This window comes from Solanum verrucosum, unplaced genomic scaffold (assembly GCF_900185275.1).
Source record: "Solanum verrucosum unplaced genomic scaffold, falcon-dt-bn FXZP01000009.1, whole genome shotgun sequence".
NCBI lineage: Eukaryota > Viridiplantae > Streptophyta > Magnoliopsida > Solanales > Solanaceae > Solanum > Solanum verrucosum.
Genome location: NW_026020231.1, coordinates 4537694 through 4557851, shown reverse-complemented (window position 1 = coordinate 4557851; position 20158 = coordinate 4537694). Strand labels below are relative to the sequence as shown.

The window sequence follows — 20158 nt, the reverse complement described above, 5'->3', positions numbered from 1 at the left end:
CGATTATAATTGGTTATTTTTCAAAAATTATATATACTTGTTGAGTTACATCTCATGCATGTTGTTTTGAATAGACAATTGTTGACAACCGGATAAATTACCTATTCAAAACAACATACATGAGATGTTACTCAACAAATATATGTAATTTTTGAAAAACAATCAATTATAATCGCGATTATCTCAATTCTCACATATGCATTTAGGCAAATGATCATCAGAGTAAATGTTGGATATGATTATTGGTGAAAGAGTATTTGCATACATTTCTTTGAGATTTTTAAGGAGTTAGACTAACGTTCTTTTGCACATAATATATATTCATTAAGCATTGAGATAAATAAAATAATAAATAGCTTAACCGATAGCGATTCGATCGCAGTTCGAGCAGCTAAATGCTCAACTTTTTTCTTTTTTCAAACTTCTTCACCTATATATGTTGTACCACCAAAAGCAAGGTGACAAATAAAAACTAAACTTTGCCCTTTCGCATGAAATCTCATATTATATTTAGGCTTCATTTTTTTCATGAATACAAATTCATTTAGAATAAATTTGCACAACGTAGGGTTCTTTTAAAAAAACATACACAAAAAAATAGTAAAATTTTGAGCAAAAATGAATCTTTAGTGCACTATTCAGAAATGTGTAACAAGTGTAGAGTGAGTAGCTCGTAAAGAAATTGAGAAGTTTCAACTTCAGTTTCTTATTGAATAATGGATTCATAAGCAACTTTTGCAACTTCCTGCTCAACTTGATTCTTCGTTGAATGGGTCAACTTAGATTTATATTCAACACCATCCATCAACACTTTAGCTCTATGTTTTGGCAAATTTTTAGAACCCTCGTTAAAAGATTGGTAAATTGGAAGCCTTTTCCTTACTTTTTGTGTGTACTCTTATAATTGATTTTTGTATATCATAAAACTGAAAAGAAATTGATTATACTATAATAATGAACTCAATACCCACAAAAAAACATTAAAAACATAATTAAGCAAACAAATAAGATTTTAAGTTTATGTATTTATATATTATATGTTGACTCTCATCACACCTAATTTTCATAACCCCATTTCACATTCTCACCCCATGCACATACCATAGTACTACAATAACAACAACAACATATTATAAATAATTCAAGCAAGAATTAAAAAGTAAAGATGAGAAAAATTTCAACCAAGAGCCTATTTGATAGTTCAAGCGGACAAAAGAGTAACCCTATAACCCCAACAACAAAGGAAGGAACAAAAAGAGAACATTTGGCAACTAATACTTGAAATTTAAATGTCTGTCTTATATACATGATACTTGTCAAGTTTAGAGGATCATGAACTCACTTTGCAAGATTTGACTCGGCTTTTTTTGAATTAGATGTTATAGTATTTTTTATATACTGCTTATAACTTTTCTATACATGTTCTCTTCTTTTGTGTTTGGATTTAATAAACTCAAGCTGAGTGATTTTTGAAAACAACCTCTCTATCTTCACGAGAGAGTGATAAGGTCTGTTTAAAGTAGACCCATCCCAAATCCCACTTGGTGGGATTTCACTAGGTATGTTGTTTACTTGTTATTGTCATAGTCTTCGCATGTTCAACACTCTTCTTAAGTATAAAATGGAAAAATAAATTGTAAGCACAACGCTCCTCCTTTAACTAAAAGTGTTAGTCTAATCTTATTTATTTTATATTCCTCTTTAATTAATTATTTAAGGATAATAATTTTAGTTTCACAATTATTAGTAATAATTTCTTTTAATTTTTGCGATATTTGACAAAATACATTTAACCTTCCCTTTAGGTTAAAATATATATGGTGTTTGAACTATGCATGCATTTGGTATATATTTTTTTTTTTGGATATTGTTACTATCAAATGCTCGAATATTGTAATCGTTTTCTAAAATGGGAGTACAAGTGTACAACTACGGCTGCGAAATGAGAAAAAATGCAAAAGCAAGTTGATTCCATTTTAGAACTTGCCATTATAATAAAACATTGTTTTTTTGGAACTCTCGAGTAAACTAACAACCTCTACTCTTCGGATGAGCACTCTGTAGGGAGTACTTTGTTATAACCTAATTAATAATTACTGTATAACAACATGCAAGCTACGAGATACAAACTGAATGGAATGATAAAGTAGCTTGAACAGACATATTCACATCTGTACCCAAAGTTTTCCAATCGGATACACAATTGATAAAAGTATTTTTTACCTTCAGGCAAGGTGGCTTTCGACCATTCTGTTCAGTGTGTTTGAACTTCAAAGTATAACTCATTTCTTCCTGAAACGGAATGCAACTAGTTTAGGAACACAGAAACTACAAATTACAGAGACTGTGTCATGCTATCACTGCTTTGAACAGATTAACAATAAATATCTTAAGTGAATCTCACACGAAATATTGATCATAGGAAGATGAATCAAGGATGAAATAATTTTTCTTACCTTTTGCTTTCAAAACTCAGAAAGATACCAGTACCAACTACAAGTGAGTTTGGTGATTGTCTAGTCATCCAATACATGTGAGTATGATTTTTCTCATGCCGCAAAAATGATGTATCTGACTTTGCACCTCAACCCAGCTGTAACCAGGCATTTTCCTTACACATGTGTCCCTCATTTTTATTTTTCATCTTGCTAACGTCACGCCATCTGCCAGAGGCAACATAATACATCTCGGCATTCCAAGGCTCTAATCTGAAAATCATTTCAGCAGCCTTTTCTCCTAATTCGGTGTTTCCTTGAATCCTACTTGCCCCTAGGAGAGCAGCATCTGGCTCACAAGGCATATCCTTCATTAGATTTTGAGCATCATCCAGCTCGACCCAGAAGGTCAATTATGCAAGTATAATGCCTGATATTTGTAATTACTACTCCATAATTTCGAGCCATTGAGTAAAAGTGTTCCATGCCTTTGTCAATCAAGCTGGTATGGCCACAAGCAGATAATACACCAACCTACAAAGATTAAGACAAAACCCTATATCAGGCAACCCACAACACATGGGAGCAAATCTTTACATAGTATTGCATTAAGCAATTCAGAATGAAGTAGTTTTAAACATATCCAATAATGCAAAAACAGTTTTTACAGTACCTATCATATTGCTTTTGTGTCTTCATCCCCACTAGGGTTTCTGATATTCTATACATAACCAGAAAGCATTGATGTCCAGGTAAACACATGGACTCATCGAATCTTCCTCCAAATCATCATTCTGGGCATAACTAGAAATTATCGTGTTCCATGACACCTGATCCTTCTATCGAAAAGCACCTTTGCCCACTAGGGTTTCTATATAATACACGTGCTCTACCTGTCGCCTGTTTGTACCATGAACTCCTCTTATATTTTCTTCTAACCCTAGAAGAAAGATAAAATTTGTACCAAAATGGGCTGCCTTCTGACTTCGGCCCAGCCCACGAATACTATATTTAAATTAAACTGACAAAAAAATAGTTTTATTTTTTTTTCTTTTCCAAAATAGGATTAGAAAAAAAATTTAACTACTCCGGTAGAGTTGGCATAGAATTAAATGAAATAATAGTGCATGTAAAAAAAAGAAACATAAAAGCTTTTAGTCATGAATTAATGAGCATATATATTGACTTTAATATATATATCGATTTTTGAGTTTATGCAGTTTAGAAGAATGGAGCTCATTGTAATATTTTAAAAGGTTTTCTATTTATTAAAAGTAACAAAGTTAAAGATGTTTTTAATAATCAATAAAATATGTGCCGGTCGATCTTACTCCAATAAATTGAAAAATCCAAGTAAAACGACAAAGTAAATCTATCCCTCTTACCACCAAAAGGATGTAATGCAACTTCCTTAATTATTGATCTCACATTCAAGAGCTGGATATGAGGCCTTATAGGGTACAAATCTAGATTAGTTGGACTTCAATATAAATATCAAACGAAAAATTAAAAAAATGATATATTCCACTTTTAAGTGAGAAATTTGACTTGGTTCTATAGTTTTTTTTTTTTTTTTTTTTTTTGAAGATCGCTGGACTCGGTCTATTAGGCAAGTGAAAATACTAGAACCCTTTCAATTTTGGTAAAATACTATTTCCTCTGTCCACATTTATATGACTTACTTTTCTTTTTTAGTCAGTTCCAAAAATTAATTGAATTTAATAAGAAATTACGATAATCAATTTACTGAAACTTTTTACATTAACTTTTTATGATTTTCTTCTTTTTGTTAGCAATGTTAAGCAGAAATTACAATTTTGAAAATATCTTTTTAGAAATTTTTTGAAAAGACAATATCGAAATCGGACTTGATTTGTATTGTTTTCTTTTTATTTGTTGCTTATTAAAATTAGTCAATTAATGATTATTATTCAAAAGATATATTTAATTTTGCGTGAAACACGGATAAGTACTAGTATTGTATAAATTGAAATGAAGAAATTACTATTTTTATTTAATATGTATGTAATCATATTGGATGAGTCACAAATTAATGAGCCATGTATTGAAACACCCTCCCCCTATTCCCCCCAATACCCCCGAATTGTTTGACTGTTCATTTTTTATTTAATTGTGAAGCCTTTTTATTTTTTAAATATAATTTTATAGCTATTAATGATATTTTTGTTAAAAAATTAAATAAAAAAACAAAACATTATAGTGGAAGTTTTATGATGATCACGATACATAACTCTCAAGCATCAAGGTAAAGAGAATAATTCAAAAGGAGAGTAACATTTTTTTGTATGTCTACGAGCCTTTAAATGAGATACATTTAGTTAAATTCGTGATTTTATTTTTAATAAATAATTCTTAGATGAAATTAACATTTTTATATATTAAGCAAAGAAAAAACATTTTTATATAAGTCAAATATTTCTTGTATTATTCAATTTCGTACTGATATAAAGTATCCATATTTGTCTTATTATTCAAAAATTCAAATTTTTTACCAATGTTTTTAACAAAATCAATAGAAAGTCTGTTGGAAATTCCCCAAAAATATTACAGATGTTAAAATTCATTTGAAAAAGTATAGACGGGTCAATTTTCAATAAATTTTCCATCGAACATCCGTTATTTTTTATAAATAATTTATTGAATCTGGATTTTTTTGATAGAAAAAATACTACTCAAATAGAATTCTTATTTTATTTTTTTTGATTTGATTTAATCTTCTCTCTGATTGTAAGGCTATTACAAGTGCATGTATTTCTCTCCCTTTTTTTTTTTTTGCAATTGGGATCATTTTAAAGAAATTTTTAGAAATAACAAACATAATAGACATAATAAGGTTCTATAGCTAGAGTTTCGATAATTGCGTTTCATAGATATAGTTTCGTTTGCTATAGAGACTGCGGTTTGTATATTTCGCTTGTGAATATACAAATATGGTAAGTATATACAAATTTAGTATTTATACATTTAGGAATTTTTAAGAACTCCATTTATATATTTCTCTTGCTAATATATACAAACAGGGTAATTTATTATGATTTTTTCATAAATCATATACAAATAGCTAGAATAAGCATATACAAAATTCTGGATTTATACAATCAGGAACCGAATGATACACTTTTGTATTTATACAGATCAGACAAATTATACAAATCAGACGAATAGCAAGAATTGGAGAAATTGTAGCAACGAATTACGATTTTCTTAAACCGTAGCTATATTACCTAATATAGGCTAAATGTTTGATATTCTGCATAATTTTTTCATTATTTTATTAGTGTGAGCTTAACATTAATTTATTTATTTTTATATTTTTTAAAATGGGCAAAATTTTAATATTTGACGGACAAGACACATATCACATAGTATATGTTGCATTCCATAATGGGCTTGTATTATTTCACAGATAGGGGAGGACTGACAATAATATAGGCCTGCTAGAGACTAATAAGCCTATAACAGGGATCAGACTCACTAGGTTAACGCTTATACACACATAAATACAATTTAGGTTTTCTCTCTTGACTTAACACATACATTTTTTATAAAATATCCGCCGTTGCAAGCTAAAGGAGAGAAAAACTTACTCTACTCTGTCACAAGTCAAACATTGCTATGGAGAATAAAGGTGCGCACATTCATTACATCACATGTATTTTTTTATCTATCTGATTATCGTAGTTGTGTTTTCAATTAATTTAATACTTACTTCATATAAACTTTTTATAAATTTGGTAGTATTTTGTTTTGATAAATATATCCTCTTTTAAAATAGTAAGTAAAAAAAATTGAATGTAATTTAAAACCTATGTGTTCTTGAATGCACACAAACACCTATGAATGAATTGTTTTTTATGTGATGATGGTAAATTTTGAGGATCTTTCATAAATCTATTGTTTAGATCATAGTTATACATAATAGATATAATGTGTCTAATTATAATTCATAGCGATTGTTTTAGAGAGAACAAATGCGAGCAAGATCGAGGGAGTTAAAGATGAGAGATAAGTGATACCGAGAGATATATAGAAGAACGGTGAGCAGATTGTATCTTTGATATAACATGTATCTAAATTGAAATTGAAATACACATACACATGATTCAAATCTCACTTGTCGCTCTCCTGCCTCTCACAATCTCACACATAATTACACATATTAGCTTTGAAACTTAAATATACATATACAAATACACATTGTATCATCCTTAAAGAAATACAGTGATACATACATACTTTTTTTTGTGATACTCAAATGAAAAACACATTGATATAGTGTTTGAATATCATATCATCTCTAAAATAATACACATATTTTTTTTTCTCGTAATAGTTATATCATTATTTTTTAATTAATAGAAGAGTCTAGAGATAGTTATATCATTTTTTTGACATATAAATAAAACTTTTTTTGTGATACATAAATAAATTGATCATATCAATAGATGTCAATCAAAGAAAATACAGTTTGATAATAAATGTATTATTCTTTTTGATATATACAAAAATAATTTTGTTTGATACATAGATATAATTGATTGCATCAATTCAAAAATGAGAGAAAAAAGATAGATAATACTTTGGAAAAATAAATGAACTTAATAAATTGATGTATCTAACAATTAAATGAGACTCAAATGCAAAATTTATTGAATCTGATAAAATGAATTATTTGTTGACTCTATTAAATATGAGAATGAATTGCAAACGACACCAAATCACATAATCCAAATTAGTAGGTGTTGGTTATAGAATTTGAAGCTCAAAATTGAAATCATTCTATTAAAATATGAATTTTTTCTGTGATACATAGATAAATTGACCAAAACATATTGATTTTTCAAAAACAATACTGTTTTCTTAGAATTGAAAGAAACTTTTCATCTCTATTTCATTGATGATAAAAATCAATATTAATACAAGAGGTTCCTGAGGAATCAAGTCTCCTAACACTACTAGAATATACAAAGAGAAATGATACATAGATATAAAATACTTTAAGTTATCTATCCTAGTTAGAGTCAAAGTACAATTATCCTTTACATGCCCTCTCAAGTTGAGCAAAATGTGAGAACACTATCAACTTGCTTCTCAACATCTGATAGCGTGTTTTGATAGAGCTTTAGCGAGGACATCAACTATCTGATCATGAGAGCTGATATACTTAACTATAAGAGCCTTGCCTCGAACCTTCTCAAGACAAAATCAAAATCGATTTCTATGTGCTTTTTGTGTGTAAGTGAAAGATTGAATTTGCAGTCAAATAGGTGGCACTAAGATTGGAAGCAAGCTGGCACCAATCTCTTTAAGGAATATTTCCAGTCACGTGAGTTCAGAGGTAGCACATGCAAGTGCTCTATACTCTAATTCAGTACTTGAGCGAGACTCAATCTTTTGCTTTTTAGATGCCCAAGAAATCAAATTAAAATCAAGATAGATGGCAAAATAAATAGTGGATTTGCGATCATCAAGAGAACCACTCCAATCAGCATCTCTATAACCATGTAAAACCAGTGAGCATTGCCGGGTAAAGAAAACACCATATGAAAGAGTGACTTTGATATATCGAAGTATTCATTTCACTACCATCAAGTAAGAATCCAATGGTAAATGCATGAACGGTGATACTTTGTTAACTAAATAGGCGATGTCATATTACTTCAAAACAAGGTCCGATCATGAAAGGGTTAACCATAAGAGGAGGATAATTTGCTTGAAGATGAAGCTGGAGTAGCCATCGAGCTGCGGGGCTCAATTTGAGCACGTTTAATGAAGTCTGAGACGTACTTCTACTGGCACAAATGCAAGCCGCGGGGTGTCCAGGTTGCTTCAATGCCCAAAAAATATGAAAAATTTCCTAGATCTTTGACTACAAATTATGATTGCAACTTAGCTATCAGAGAGCTAATGCAACCAGAACTATTTAGACGTGAGAGGATCAAAATACTTATAACCCTTATGAATCTTGTTGTAACAAAAAAAACACAAGCTTTAGAGCGAGGAGATTACTTATCTTTTGTGTAAGGACGAAGCCATGAAAAGCAAAGACAACCAAAAATTCGCAAACAAGAATAATCTAAATCCGTTTTGAACAAAATACTAAAAGGAGATGAATTATTCAATTGTGAAATGGGTAATCTGTTGATTGTAAAAACATCAGTGTCAAAAGCATTGATCCAATTTTTTTAGGAACATTAGCATAATTCAACAAAGCATGATCGGTTACTTTTAATGGGAGACCAAAGAACTTTTTCACAATTATACAAAATTAAATAAAAATGAATAGAACATCATATTTAAATTTAAGAAAGTAGATCGAAGAATATTTGCTAAAGTGATCAAAGAAGATAACATGATAACGATAGCCATCATTAGAAACAACTGGGTAGGACTCCAAACGCCTGAACAAATTAAATCTAGAGGCCATGTGACCCTAAAACCAAACCCGCTAAAGGGGACTTTATGGCTCCTGCTAACTGCTAACATCACATGTAGAGTATAATTTAGGAGATAAACTAGGAGCGACACAAAGACACTTGAAGGCAAAGCTTTACGAACGATAAGGTATGATACATGAGCTAGTCGTGTATGTCAAACACTAAAGGATGCAACATATGAAGCAAGAGAAAAAAGATGATTTCAACACTGTAAGGGGGCACAAATCATCAATTTTTGGCCCTTTATGAAGAATTTCTCTCGAAAAAATTCAACTGAAACTTGATTAGATGCAGTAAAAGAACTAATATATAGTAAATTTTGGTATTCCGAGTGGATGGAAAAATTGTCAAGATCAGTCGTAAGATGATATGTGGTGTCATTATCCATTAACTAGCTTTGTGTAGGCTGAGTCGATGTGCTAGCTAAATTTGAGGAGGGTCGGCTAGAGACCCTATTACCACTGTTGATTTTGAGTGATGGGAAAACACATGAAATATGATCCTTTCTTTCACAATTATGACAAACAATCCCAAACATATTAGAATATGGAGATTGAACCCCAAATTTAGTTAACGGAGTAAAACTCTGAAAGTTGTGGTGTTGAGAAGATTGTGTAAATCCTTAATTAGAAGAACGACCACGACCATGACCTCAACCACCTCTACATCTACCTCTACCACTACCATGTATGGTGGGAACAAAATTTTGAGTATATTGAGTTAAAGGAAAAGTCACATTAATGGATTCATCCCTTTTCAATTGTCTTTCTTTATACAATAACATGCCATATAAATCATAAAAAATGACATCTTCATGACGTGCCTCAAGTTCTTTGGTGAAAAGATGATATGCAGGCCGAGACCTACAAGAAAAAATTCTACAAGATCTTCGTTATTGACAGGATGTTGCCAAGCAGCCAAACCTATTTGCAATCCCTTTTGCCTTTTGGACATAAATCACAATGTTTGTATTGTCACGACTCAAAGTATGCAGTTGTTCTTTTAGCTCACAGATTTGTGGTTTAGATCTGGATGCATAGGCTGCAACTAGTTTGTTCCATTCTGCATGGATTGTTTCAACACCAACTAATTGTGGTAGCATATTCTTGGATACTGAAGCAACAATCCAACTAAAAACAATTTGGTCTTTGCGTACTCAAGCTTTGTAGGCTGGATCAACTGATTATCTGCTATAGACTTATTAGGAATATGTTTACTACAACTAATATAGTAATTAAGACTACAACCACAAATCATTGAAAGAAATTGTGTATTCCATAGCAAGAAATTTAATGATGCGAGCTTCAAGATCAATTGATGAGCAAGGTTAAGGGTTGGAGAATAAGTTGCCATTGGAGGGGTTGAAGCACTAACTGAAGTGCTTGACGTGCTTGGGGAATTTATAGTCTCCCATTGCTCGTTCAAGTGGTAGTTTTTTCGCTTTAGAGAAGAAGAACGAAAATAAAATCCTAGATGGAAGGTTGCTCAAAGAACTAGGGCTATGATACCATGAAAAAAACTTTTCTTCTCTGTTTCTCATTGAAGATAAATATCAACACTTGTACACGAGGTTCCTGATGAGACAAGTCTCCTAACAATACTAGAATACACAAAGAGAAAGGATATATATATATATATATATATATATATATATATATATATATATATATATATACAATACTTCTAATTATCTATCCTAGTTAGAGCTAACGTACATTTATTCTTTACAAAAATAAGTATTTTTAGCCTCCTGACAACAATGTCAAATATGCTCTAATTAGTTGGAATTTGTCTCATCTTTACTTTTTAATTCTGACTTGAATTATTTATAATATGTGTTGTTATACTAGTAGTATAATATGTGCATGGGGTGGAAATGTGTGAGGCTATGAAAATTAGGTGTAATGGGAGTCAACATATAATATATACAAATAAGAATGAAATCTTATTTGCTTACTTAATTCATGTTTTTAATGGTTTTTTGTGTATTGAGTCAATTATTATAGTATAATAATATAGTCAATTTCTTTTCAGTTGCTACGATATACAAAAATCAACTACAAGAGTACACACAAAAAGCTAGGAAAAGACTCCCAATTTACCAATCTTTTGATGAAGGTTCTGAAAACTTCCCAAAGCATATAGTTAAAGTCTTGGTGGATGGTGTTGAATACACATCCAAGTTGACACATTCAACAAAAAAGCAAGTTGAGCATGAAGTTGCAAAAATTGCTTGTGAATCCATTTTTGACGAAGAAACTGGAGTTGAATCTTTTCCGTTTCTTTACGAGGTACTCACTCTATACTTGCTTACACCTTTCTGAATAGTGCGTTGAAAATTCATTTTTGCTCAAATTTTACTACTTTTTGTGTTTTGTTTTTTTAAAGGACCCTACCTTGTGCAAATCTATTCTAAATGAATTTGCCATCAAGAAGAAAATGAAGCCTACATATAATACGAGATCTCAGGCAAAAGGCCAAAGTTCAGTTTTTATTTGCCACCTTTCTTATGGTGGTAAAAATTATATAGGTGAAGAAGATGGAAACAAGAAAGTGGTAGAGCATTTAGCTGCTCGAACCGCCATCGAATCGTTATTGGGTAAATATTTATTGACTGTGTTATTTTATCTCAATGCGTATATGACTATATATTATGTGCAAACGAACGTTTGTCTAACCTTTTGAAAATCTCAAAGAAATGAATGTAGATACACTTTCACCAATAATCATGTCCAAAGTTAACTTTGATGATTATTTGCCTAAATTCTCATGTGAGAATTGAGATAATCGTGTTTATAATTGATCATTTTTCGAAAGTTATATATACTTGTTGAGTCACATCTCATGCATGTTGTTTTGAATAGAAAATTTACAAGGTGAAAGTTCAAGTGGAAAGAAGCGTAACGCTAACACCAACAATGAAGGAAGGAACAAAATGAGAAGATTTGACAACTGATACTTGGAAGTTAAATGTTTCTCTTAGTATCTTGATAGAAACATACATGATACTTGTCAAGTTTAGTGGGATTGTGAACTCACTTTGCAAGATTTGACTCAACTTTGTTTGAATTGGATGTTACAGTATTTTGATATACAACCAAAAAAATTTCTTTATTGTTCTCTTCTTTGTATTTGGATTTTCTACACTCGAGCCAAGTGTTTTTCGTAAACAACTTCTCTATCTTCACAAGATAGTGATAAGGTTTGTTTACACTCTACTCATCCCAAACCCCACTTAGTGGGGTTTCACTGGATATGTTGTTAACTTGTTCTTGTTGTTGTCATCGTCTTTGCATGTTCAACACTCTTCGTAGTTATAAAATGGAAAAAAATTGTACGGACAGCGCTGCACAAAGCTCCTCCTTTAATCAAGAGTGTTATTCTAATCTTATTTATTTTATATTCCTCTTTAGAATTAATTATTTATGGATAATAATTTTAATTTCGCAATAATTTTTGTGATATTTGACCAAATACATTTAACCTCCCTTTTAGGTAAAATATATATATATATATATATATTGTATTTGAACTATGCATGCATTTTGTGTATTTTTTTTAAATTGCCACTATTTGACATTGTTGTCAGGAGACTAAATTACCTATTCAAAACAACATTCATGAGATGTGACTCAACAAGTATATGTAATTTTCGAAAAATAATCAATTATAATCACGATTATCTCAATTCTCACTTGAGCATTTAGGCAAATGATCATCAAAGTTAACTTTGAACATGATTATTGGTGAAAGATTACATGCATTCATTTCTTTGAGATTTTTTAAGGGTTAGACTAACGTTCTTTTGCACATAATATTTATTCATTTGCATTGAGATAAAATAAAACAATAAATAAACATACTTAATAGTTATTCGTTCGCGTTCGAGCAGCTAAATGCTCAACCATTTTCTTATTACCAGCTTTTTTACCTATATATGTTTTACCATTAAAAGCAAGGTGGGAAATAAAAACTGAACTTTGTCCTTTTGCATGACATCTCATATTATATTTAGGTTTCATTTTCTTGTGGATGGCAAATTCATTTAGAATATATTTGCACAACGTAGGGTCCTTTAAAAAAAAACACAAAAAAGTAGTAACCTTTTTGAGCAAAAATGAATCTTTAGCACACTATTCAAAAGGTGCAAAAAGTGTAAAGTGATTACCTCATAAAGAAACTGAAAAGTTTCAACTTTAATTTCTTGATGAATAATGGATTCACAAGCAACTTTTGCAACTTCTTGCTCATCTTGATTTATTGTTGAATGTGTCAATTAGGATTTGTATTCAACACCATCCACCAATACTTTAGCTCTATACTTCGGGAAGTTTTCAAAACACTCATTAAAAGATTGGTAAATTGGGAGTCTTTTCCCAGCTTTTTGTGTGTACTCTTGTAATTGATTTTTGCATATCGTAGCAATTGAAACGAAATTGATTATACAATAATAATTGACTCAATACACAAAAAAGCATTAATAACATGAATTAAGCAAGAACATAAGTTTTTAATTCATGTGTATATATATAATATGTTGACTCCCATTACACCTAATTTTCATTGCCCCATTCCACATTCCCACCCCATGCACATACCATACTACTACTATAACAACAACAACATATTATAAATAATACAAGTCATAAATAAAATAGTGAAGATGAGACAAATTCCAACTAAGAGCCTATTTGAAAGTTCAAGTGGACAGAAGCGTAACGCCAACACCAACAACGAAGGAAGGAACAAAAAGAGAAGATTTGACAACTGATACTTGGAATTTAAGTGTGTCTTAATATCTTGATAGAAATATACATGATACTTGTCAAGTTTCGTGGGATCATGAATTCACTTTGCAAGATTTGACTTAGCTTTGTTTGAATTGGATGTTATAGTATTTTTTATATACTGCTAATAACTTTTCTATATTATTTTCTTCTTTTGTGTTTGGATTTGATACATTTGAGCCAAGTGTTTTTCGAAAACATCTTTATCTTCACGAGATAGTGATAAGGCATGTTCAGAGTACTCTACCCATTAAGTGAGATATCACTAGGCGTGTTGTTTACTTGTTGTCATTGTTGTCATCATAGTCTTTGCATGTTCAACACTCTTCTTAGTTATAAAATAGGGAAAAAGATATTGTAAGCACGACGCTGCACGACACTCTTCCTTTAACCAAAAGTGTTATTCTAATCTTATTTATTTTATATTCCTCTTTAGTGAATTATTTAAGGATAACAATTTTAGTTTCGCAATTATTAGTAATAATTTATTTTAATTGTTTTGATATATGACGATATACATTTAACCTTCCCTTTAATTAAAAAAAATATATTGCGTTTGAACTAATGGTGTATTTTTGGATATTGTGACAATCAAATGCTCAAATATTGTACTCTTTTTTCTAAAATAGGAGTACAAGTGTACAATTACGGCTGCGAAATGGGGAAAAAATGCAAAAGGAAGCTGATTCCATTTTAGAACTTGCCATTATAATAAAACACATTTTTTTTTGAACTCTCAAGTAAACCAACAACACCTACTCTTCGGATGAGCACTCTTTAGTGAGTACTTTGTGGTAACCTAATTACTATGTAACAACTCGCAAACTACAAATGAGATGGGAGATCCACTTCTCTACCACTCAATCTGCCCTTGCGGGCGTAAAGCACATTTATTCATTGATTTTTTTTGTACACCATCAATATAAATATTTTTTATACTATTTGATCATTCAAATTATATTTGTAGATAAAATTCTTTAAAATATGGAATATGTAGTTTTGCAAATAAAGCATTTACCTGCTATTATATGAACGTTAAGGAAAAAAAGAAAAAACTTTGTTATTGTACAAAATGATTCTCCTTCACAGTTCTCATGCAAAGTAAGTGTTGTACAAAGCCATGATAAAGGGCTAATACTCTTCAAAACTCCATTTTTAGTTTCTCAAAAAATAAGGAAAAAAGAAAAAAAGTAGTGTTATTGTACAAAATGATTCTCCTTCACAGTTCTCATGCAAAGTAAGTGTTGTACAAAGCCATGTTAAAGGGCTAATACTCTTCAAAACTCCATTTTTAGTTTCTCAAAGAAATGCATCTTCAGCAAATATGGAGTTCCCCAAATTTACTTCCAGTATGCATCTCTCATTTCAACTTTCTTCTCACTCACCATTATTTTCTTGCTTAATTCATGTTTTAATGTATTTTGATGCTTTCAACTAATATTATTTATGGTATAATTTATTTGCAGTTCCTCCGGCACAAGTAATGTACAAGAATCAACTGCAAGAGTACACACAAAAAAATGTCAAACAACTTCCAATTTATCAAACAGTTAATGAAGGTTTTCCACATGCCCCAAAGTTCAGAGCAAAGGTTTTGGTTGATGGATCTGAATATGAATCCAAGTCGACATATCCCACGAAGAAAGAAGCAGAGCAGGCAGTAGCAAAAATAGCTTATGAATGCATTCACAACAAAATTGATGCTAGAGATATTTCACTTATTTACAAGGTGATATTCACTTGTTGCTTCTTCCTAAATAGCTAGATGTTCGTTTGCTCAAAATACTGATTTGAACTTTTGTTTTTGTGTGTTGAAGGAACCCATGTTGTGCAAATCCATTCTCTATGAATTTGCTGTCAAGAGGAATCTGGATAGGCCTATATATAACACTAGATATACAGAAGGGCCCTCAGTTTATATTTGTCACTTGGTGTTGGGAGGCAAAACTTACAAAGGTGAGCTAGCTGGGAGCAAGCAAATGGCAAAGCAAGTAGCTGCTCAAGCCGCGATTGAATCACTCTTGGGTATGTTGATTCACTGGTTTTTCTCTCTCAATGCTTAAAGGTATATTATGTGCAAAAGAACTCTAACACCTTAAAGATCTTGAAGAAACTGATGCAGGAATGCTTCACGAGATCATCATGTCCAAAAATAAGTCTCATCCTAGTATGCAAACCAGAATGGATACTGGCTCTAGAGAGAAAATGTTGCCTAAATGCTCTGGTGAGAAAATTCCGACTATAATTGACTTCTTCTTTTTCTTGAAAATTATACATGTTGAGTCACATCTCATGTTGTTTTGAATAGGTAATTTACAAGGTCAAAAAGCAAGCATTGAGGTAAAACACATACCTTGCTGTTTGCAATATATATACAGTTTGATCTAGCCTTATAGATCATGAAGCAAATGTTCAGGGGAGGAGTGCTCATTTATAAAATATTTTTATTTACAGAGAGCAGTTGCTTGCTTCAACACTGATGGCATAGTTGGTAGCTCTGGAAGTGGACCAAAGCGTAAAACCGAAACCAACAACTGGGAAAGGAACAAAATGAGAAGATTTGGCAATTGATATTTGAACTTAATGTCTGTCTTAAGATCTAGGTAGAATATACTTGGTGACTGTTAGACTCATGAGATAGTTATTTATTTCTGAATTGTATTGAAAACCTGGAAAACCACTACCAGCAAAAATTATCAAGGGAGATTGATGGGCTGAGTGGTGATCCCAGAAGTAGACAAAAACATGTTGATTATCTCTTGTTATATTATAGAGTTGGTATACCCTTCATCCACTTGACTACTACTATCCCACCTAGCTATGTCAGGGATAAATTATTACTCCTCTGAATGGAATGATAAAGTGGCTTGAGCAGACATGTTCACATCCGTACCCAAAGTTGTCCAATCGGATCCACAACTGATAAAAGTACTTTTTTACCTTCAGGCAAGGTGGCTTTCCAGTGTGTTTGAACTTCGAAGTATAACTCCTTTCTTCCTGAAACGGAATGTAACTAGTTTAGGAACACAGAAACTACAAATTACAGAGACTGTGCTATCACTGCTTTGAACAGATTAACAATAAATGCTGTGAACATTCAAATATCCTAGCGCGGCCAGTTTTATGTACCATACGCTTCATTTACCTATGGTATCTTGATGAGTCTAGTCTGTCTGTTTGTCTTTCCATCCCTCTCCCCTCTATAGTCTGTACCCCTTTTCACGTATAAAGTTAGGGGTTGTTTGGTTCGCGGACAAAGTTATACATAGATTATAGTACATGATTTAAAATCACTGTGTATATGGTCTTTTTTGGGAATATCTGGATACTCTGAACGATATAAAAGCTTAACAGTAGTATTTTTGTCTTGTGGGAGTTTTCAGCAACAAAATGAGCAAACAGTTGATTTTCCTTTACTGCAACTAATTTTCATTTGAGCTATAAATACAATTTGGACTGAGTATAGTATTATAGTGTATGAAAACATAACACTTTGAACACAGGGAGAAAGTAATATGTTCTTTCGTTTTACAGTGATCCTCATCGTGGCTGCGGATGAGGATTAACTTAGGGCCAGGATAATCTTAGATAGCAGGTTTTGAGGAGAGTTCCACAATGTGTAAATGCTGGGCCACAATAGTATCATTACCGCTTAGCTAGTGGGGCTCAAAGAAGTAGGAAATCAGTCACCGAGCTTAGAGTAGAGCAGATTTATGATACCCGACAAACAGTCACTGCCATGCATTTGGGCCAGACAGGTAGAAGGAGCCAATCAAGAATCTCTCGCCAGAGAACAGAGGACTGAAATACTCCTGAAGTGATAATTGATTTATTTTAAAGGCACAACTGCTAAACCCCATCTACAAATTCACGTCACTCCATTCTGATTATCAGATCTCTGAGAAACTTAAAGGTAACTATTTCCCTTCCTTTGGTTATATGGTGCGTAAGTGCAACAATTATGGGCGATATATCTCAGCTTATCTCCTTTTTACCAAGATCAATAAGGAGATCACAGATTATATGCGCCAAATTCACCAAACAACAAGGTAGTGTATAAATTAAAGCATGGCAAGCTTACAAGGCAAAATGGTTCTTTACCTTCACTGCGAAGAGTGAACCGCCCAAGTTGTGGAAAATCAGAGAACTTCTCGATACAAATCAGATTATTCACCTGGCATGATTATTTCGGAAGATCAAGACCTAGCACACTATACAACAGAAGGGAAAAGCAGAAATGAAAGAGGAAAAGGGGTTAGTATTATCCCATATGTAAAGCATTGCCGATTTTATCTTTACAGTTGAGGCTAGGCACATATTTTGGAAAGCATAAATATTTAAAGCTAGTGAAAATAAACATAAATTACAATTGTAGAGATACTAAAGTGACAGGTTTCATCCTACTCAAGTAGACAACTAACCTGAACACGACATAGACCGATTGCTCCGTTCTTTACAAACAAAGGTTTTTTCTTCATGGGCTTCTTTTCTTGAGATCAATCTGCTGCATCAGTTCAACATCTCACATTCCTCAACAATAGCATGAATGTGCAACACAGCCTTGTAGCCAGCAGTAAAAATAGCCTGAGAGAGCACACAACGTTTATTTAATCACAGATGTATGAATGCACTTACGCAATTCTGAAGCTAATTAGAGTGAATGAAAGGCTAGGTTTACGTTTGACCCGTACATTGTCCAACAGCTCCAAGATCTGTAACTGTGCAACAAACTCAGTAACTGCAGGTATGGGCTTTGCTGCAAGTGCAAAACTTATTAGATATCAATCTAAGCTTGAAAACCAATCTATTACAAAGTTGGAGATTCATGTATGTGTACAGTACCTAAGAATATCCTCTTTACAGTACACACAAATATCTGGATTAATTTCACTAAACCAGTATTATATCTCCAATCTAATTCTAATTGATTCTCAAACCGGGTTAGTGATTTACTAAATAAGTGTGGTACCTCAAAAAACCATCAGTAATTTTCCTCAAATCAAGTACTGAAACTGCATGACTTCTATTAACTCAACAAAAAATTATTTAAGGCAAATGAAAGAAATTATTCTGTAATAAGAAAGGAATGTCTCCTTATATCGTTTTATCTATGACTTGCCAACTTCAGTTCCTCACATGTTGGACCAGAATAAATCAAAAGGAAAATATGAGTCTCGTATATGTGATTAATCAAAACCTTGCTAACCGCAGATGTATTTTTTCATTAGCTCACTACATTAGCTTTTTGTTCATTTGCCTTGTTGACTAGAGTATTACTTTTGTCCTGATCTTATATTGGTAGAATCAGCTCATTTGTATTTCATTTGTAACATCTAATGTAAAAGACCAAGATCTAGGACACATCATTGTCTACAGATCAACTTAAGAAGAAAACTAAGATTTTTCACCAAGTTAAAGACTAATGAAAATCAAAAGACCATCCCATCATTTAAAAACAAATACGCTGACACTTAAGAGAATCTCTTTCTTTTGTCTTATTTGTACCCTTCATGTCATCTAAACAGAAACAGTCAGACAAACTGCAACATATACACAACATATAACTTTATTGTTTACTCTTTGTCAAGTTCTGTTTGAATGAACGATCTTCTTAAATTCTCTAGGAGATATAATTCAGTAAGCCAGACACACTGTTCCACAGGAAGTTCTTGCACAAACACTCGGCTGACAGAAAGGTTAAGGGTGTCCGCTATGAAGAGAAAGTATTTTGCTAGAAATAAGTGTTTTCTTTCTTATTTTTGGTGTTTCGCAAGTGAGCAGAAAATATCCAAGCATTTTATGTATAATTTAGGCAAACACTATGGCGGATGCGGTGGAGTGAGGGTCAGAGGGGACGGGGGTTGGTGGTGGAGAGTTAGGGGAGGGAGGTCTGTGGCAGTGTAGTGATGGGGTGTTGGGGGTGCGGAGGAGACAATCAACATGGTATGCCGCTAATGGAACTTGTTTTCCACTTTTCCATACTTCCATTGGAGAAATCAGTTTTCCTAATTTTAAGTAACTTGTTTTTCTACATAAAATATTTCCAAAACATTTTGACTGACCAAACATGGAAAAATTGAAAAACATATGTTTTCCTCCATAGCAACACACCCCAAATGCAACATTTTTCTCCTTCCAAGGATTCTGTTATAGTATATGACGCATTCCATGTTTGTGAGAGGATAGTATTCCCTTAAATAGGTAACTGGTTAGCAATTAAGTATTTTTTACCTTCAAGCAAGGTGGCTTTCGACCATTCTGTTCAGTGTGTTTGAACTTCAAAGTATAACTCCTTTCTTCCTGAAACAGAATGTAACTAGTTTCGGAACACAGAAACTACAAATTACAGAGACTGTGCTACGCTATCACTGCTTTGAACAGATTAACAATAAATATCTTAAGTGAATCTCACACGAACTATTGATCATAGGAAGATGAATCAAGGATGAAATAAATTTTCTTACCTTTTGCTCTCAAA

General features: G+C 32.2%; 1 protein-coding gene and 1 long non-coding RNA gene across 2 annotated transcripts; one reads left to right on the top strand and one right to left on the bottom strand.

The window, feature by feature from the left end:
• The first annotated feature begins 14987 nt into the window (after positions 1-14987).
• Positions 14988-16289, top strand: LOC125832703 (double-stranded RNA-binding protein 4-like). The gene is made up of 6 exons (XM_049511917.1): positions 14988-15029; positions 15147-15409; positions 15498-15705; positions 15791-15904; positions 15989-16020; positions 16135-16289. The coding sequence occupies exons 1-6, from the start codon at positions 15005-15007 to the stop codon at positions 16249-16251; spliced, it is 759 nt and encodes a 252-aa protein (XP_049367874.1). The 5' UTR covers positions 14988-15004; the 3' UTR covers positions 16252-16289.
• A 1442-nt stretch (positions 16290-17731) lies between these two features.
• On the bottom strand, positions 17732-18508 carry LOC125832704 (uncharacterized). Its single transcript, XR_007443244.1, has 3 exons — positions 18372-18508; positions 18102-18264; positions 17732-17854 (listed from the first exon to the last, which is right to left on the bottom strand). It is a non-coding gene; the product is annotated as an uncharacterized LOC125832704 (long non-coding RNA).
• Positions 18509-20158: the final 1650 nt, after the last annotated feature.

What these genes read in the sequence shown, in the direction of transcription:
- LOC125832703 (XM_049511917.1), top strand. Translation starts at nt 15,005, where the DNA reads ATGGAGTTCCCCAAATTTACTTCCA. An exon ending in GTTCCCCAAATTTACTTCCA is followed by an intron (nt 15,030 to 15,146) that starts GTATGCATCTCT and finishes ATTTATTTGCAG; the next exon opens with TTCCTCCGGCACAAGTAATG. An exon ending in CGCGATTGAATCACTCTTGG is followed by an intron (nt 15,706 to 15,790) that starts GTATGTTGATTC and finishes AAGATCTTGAAG; the next exon opens with AAACTGATGCAGGAATGCTT.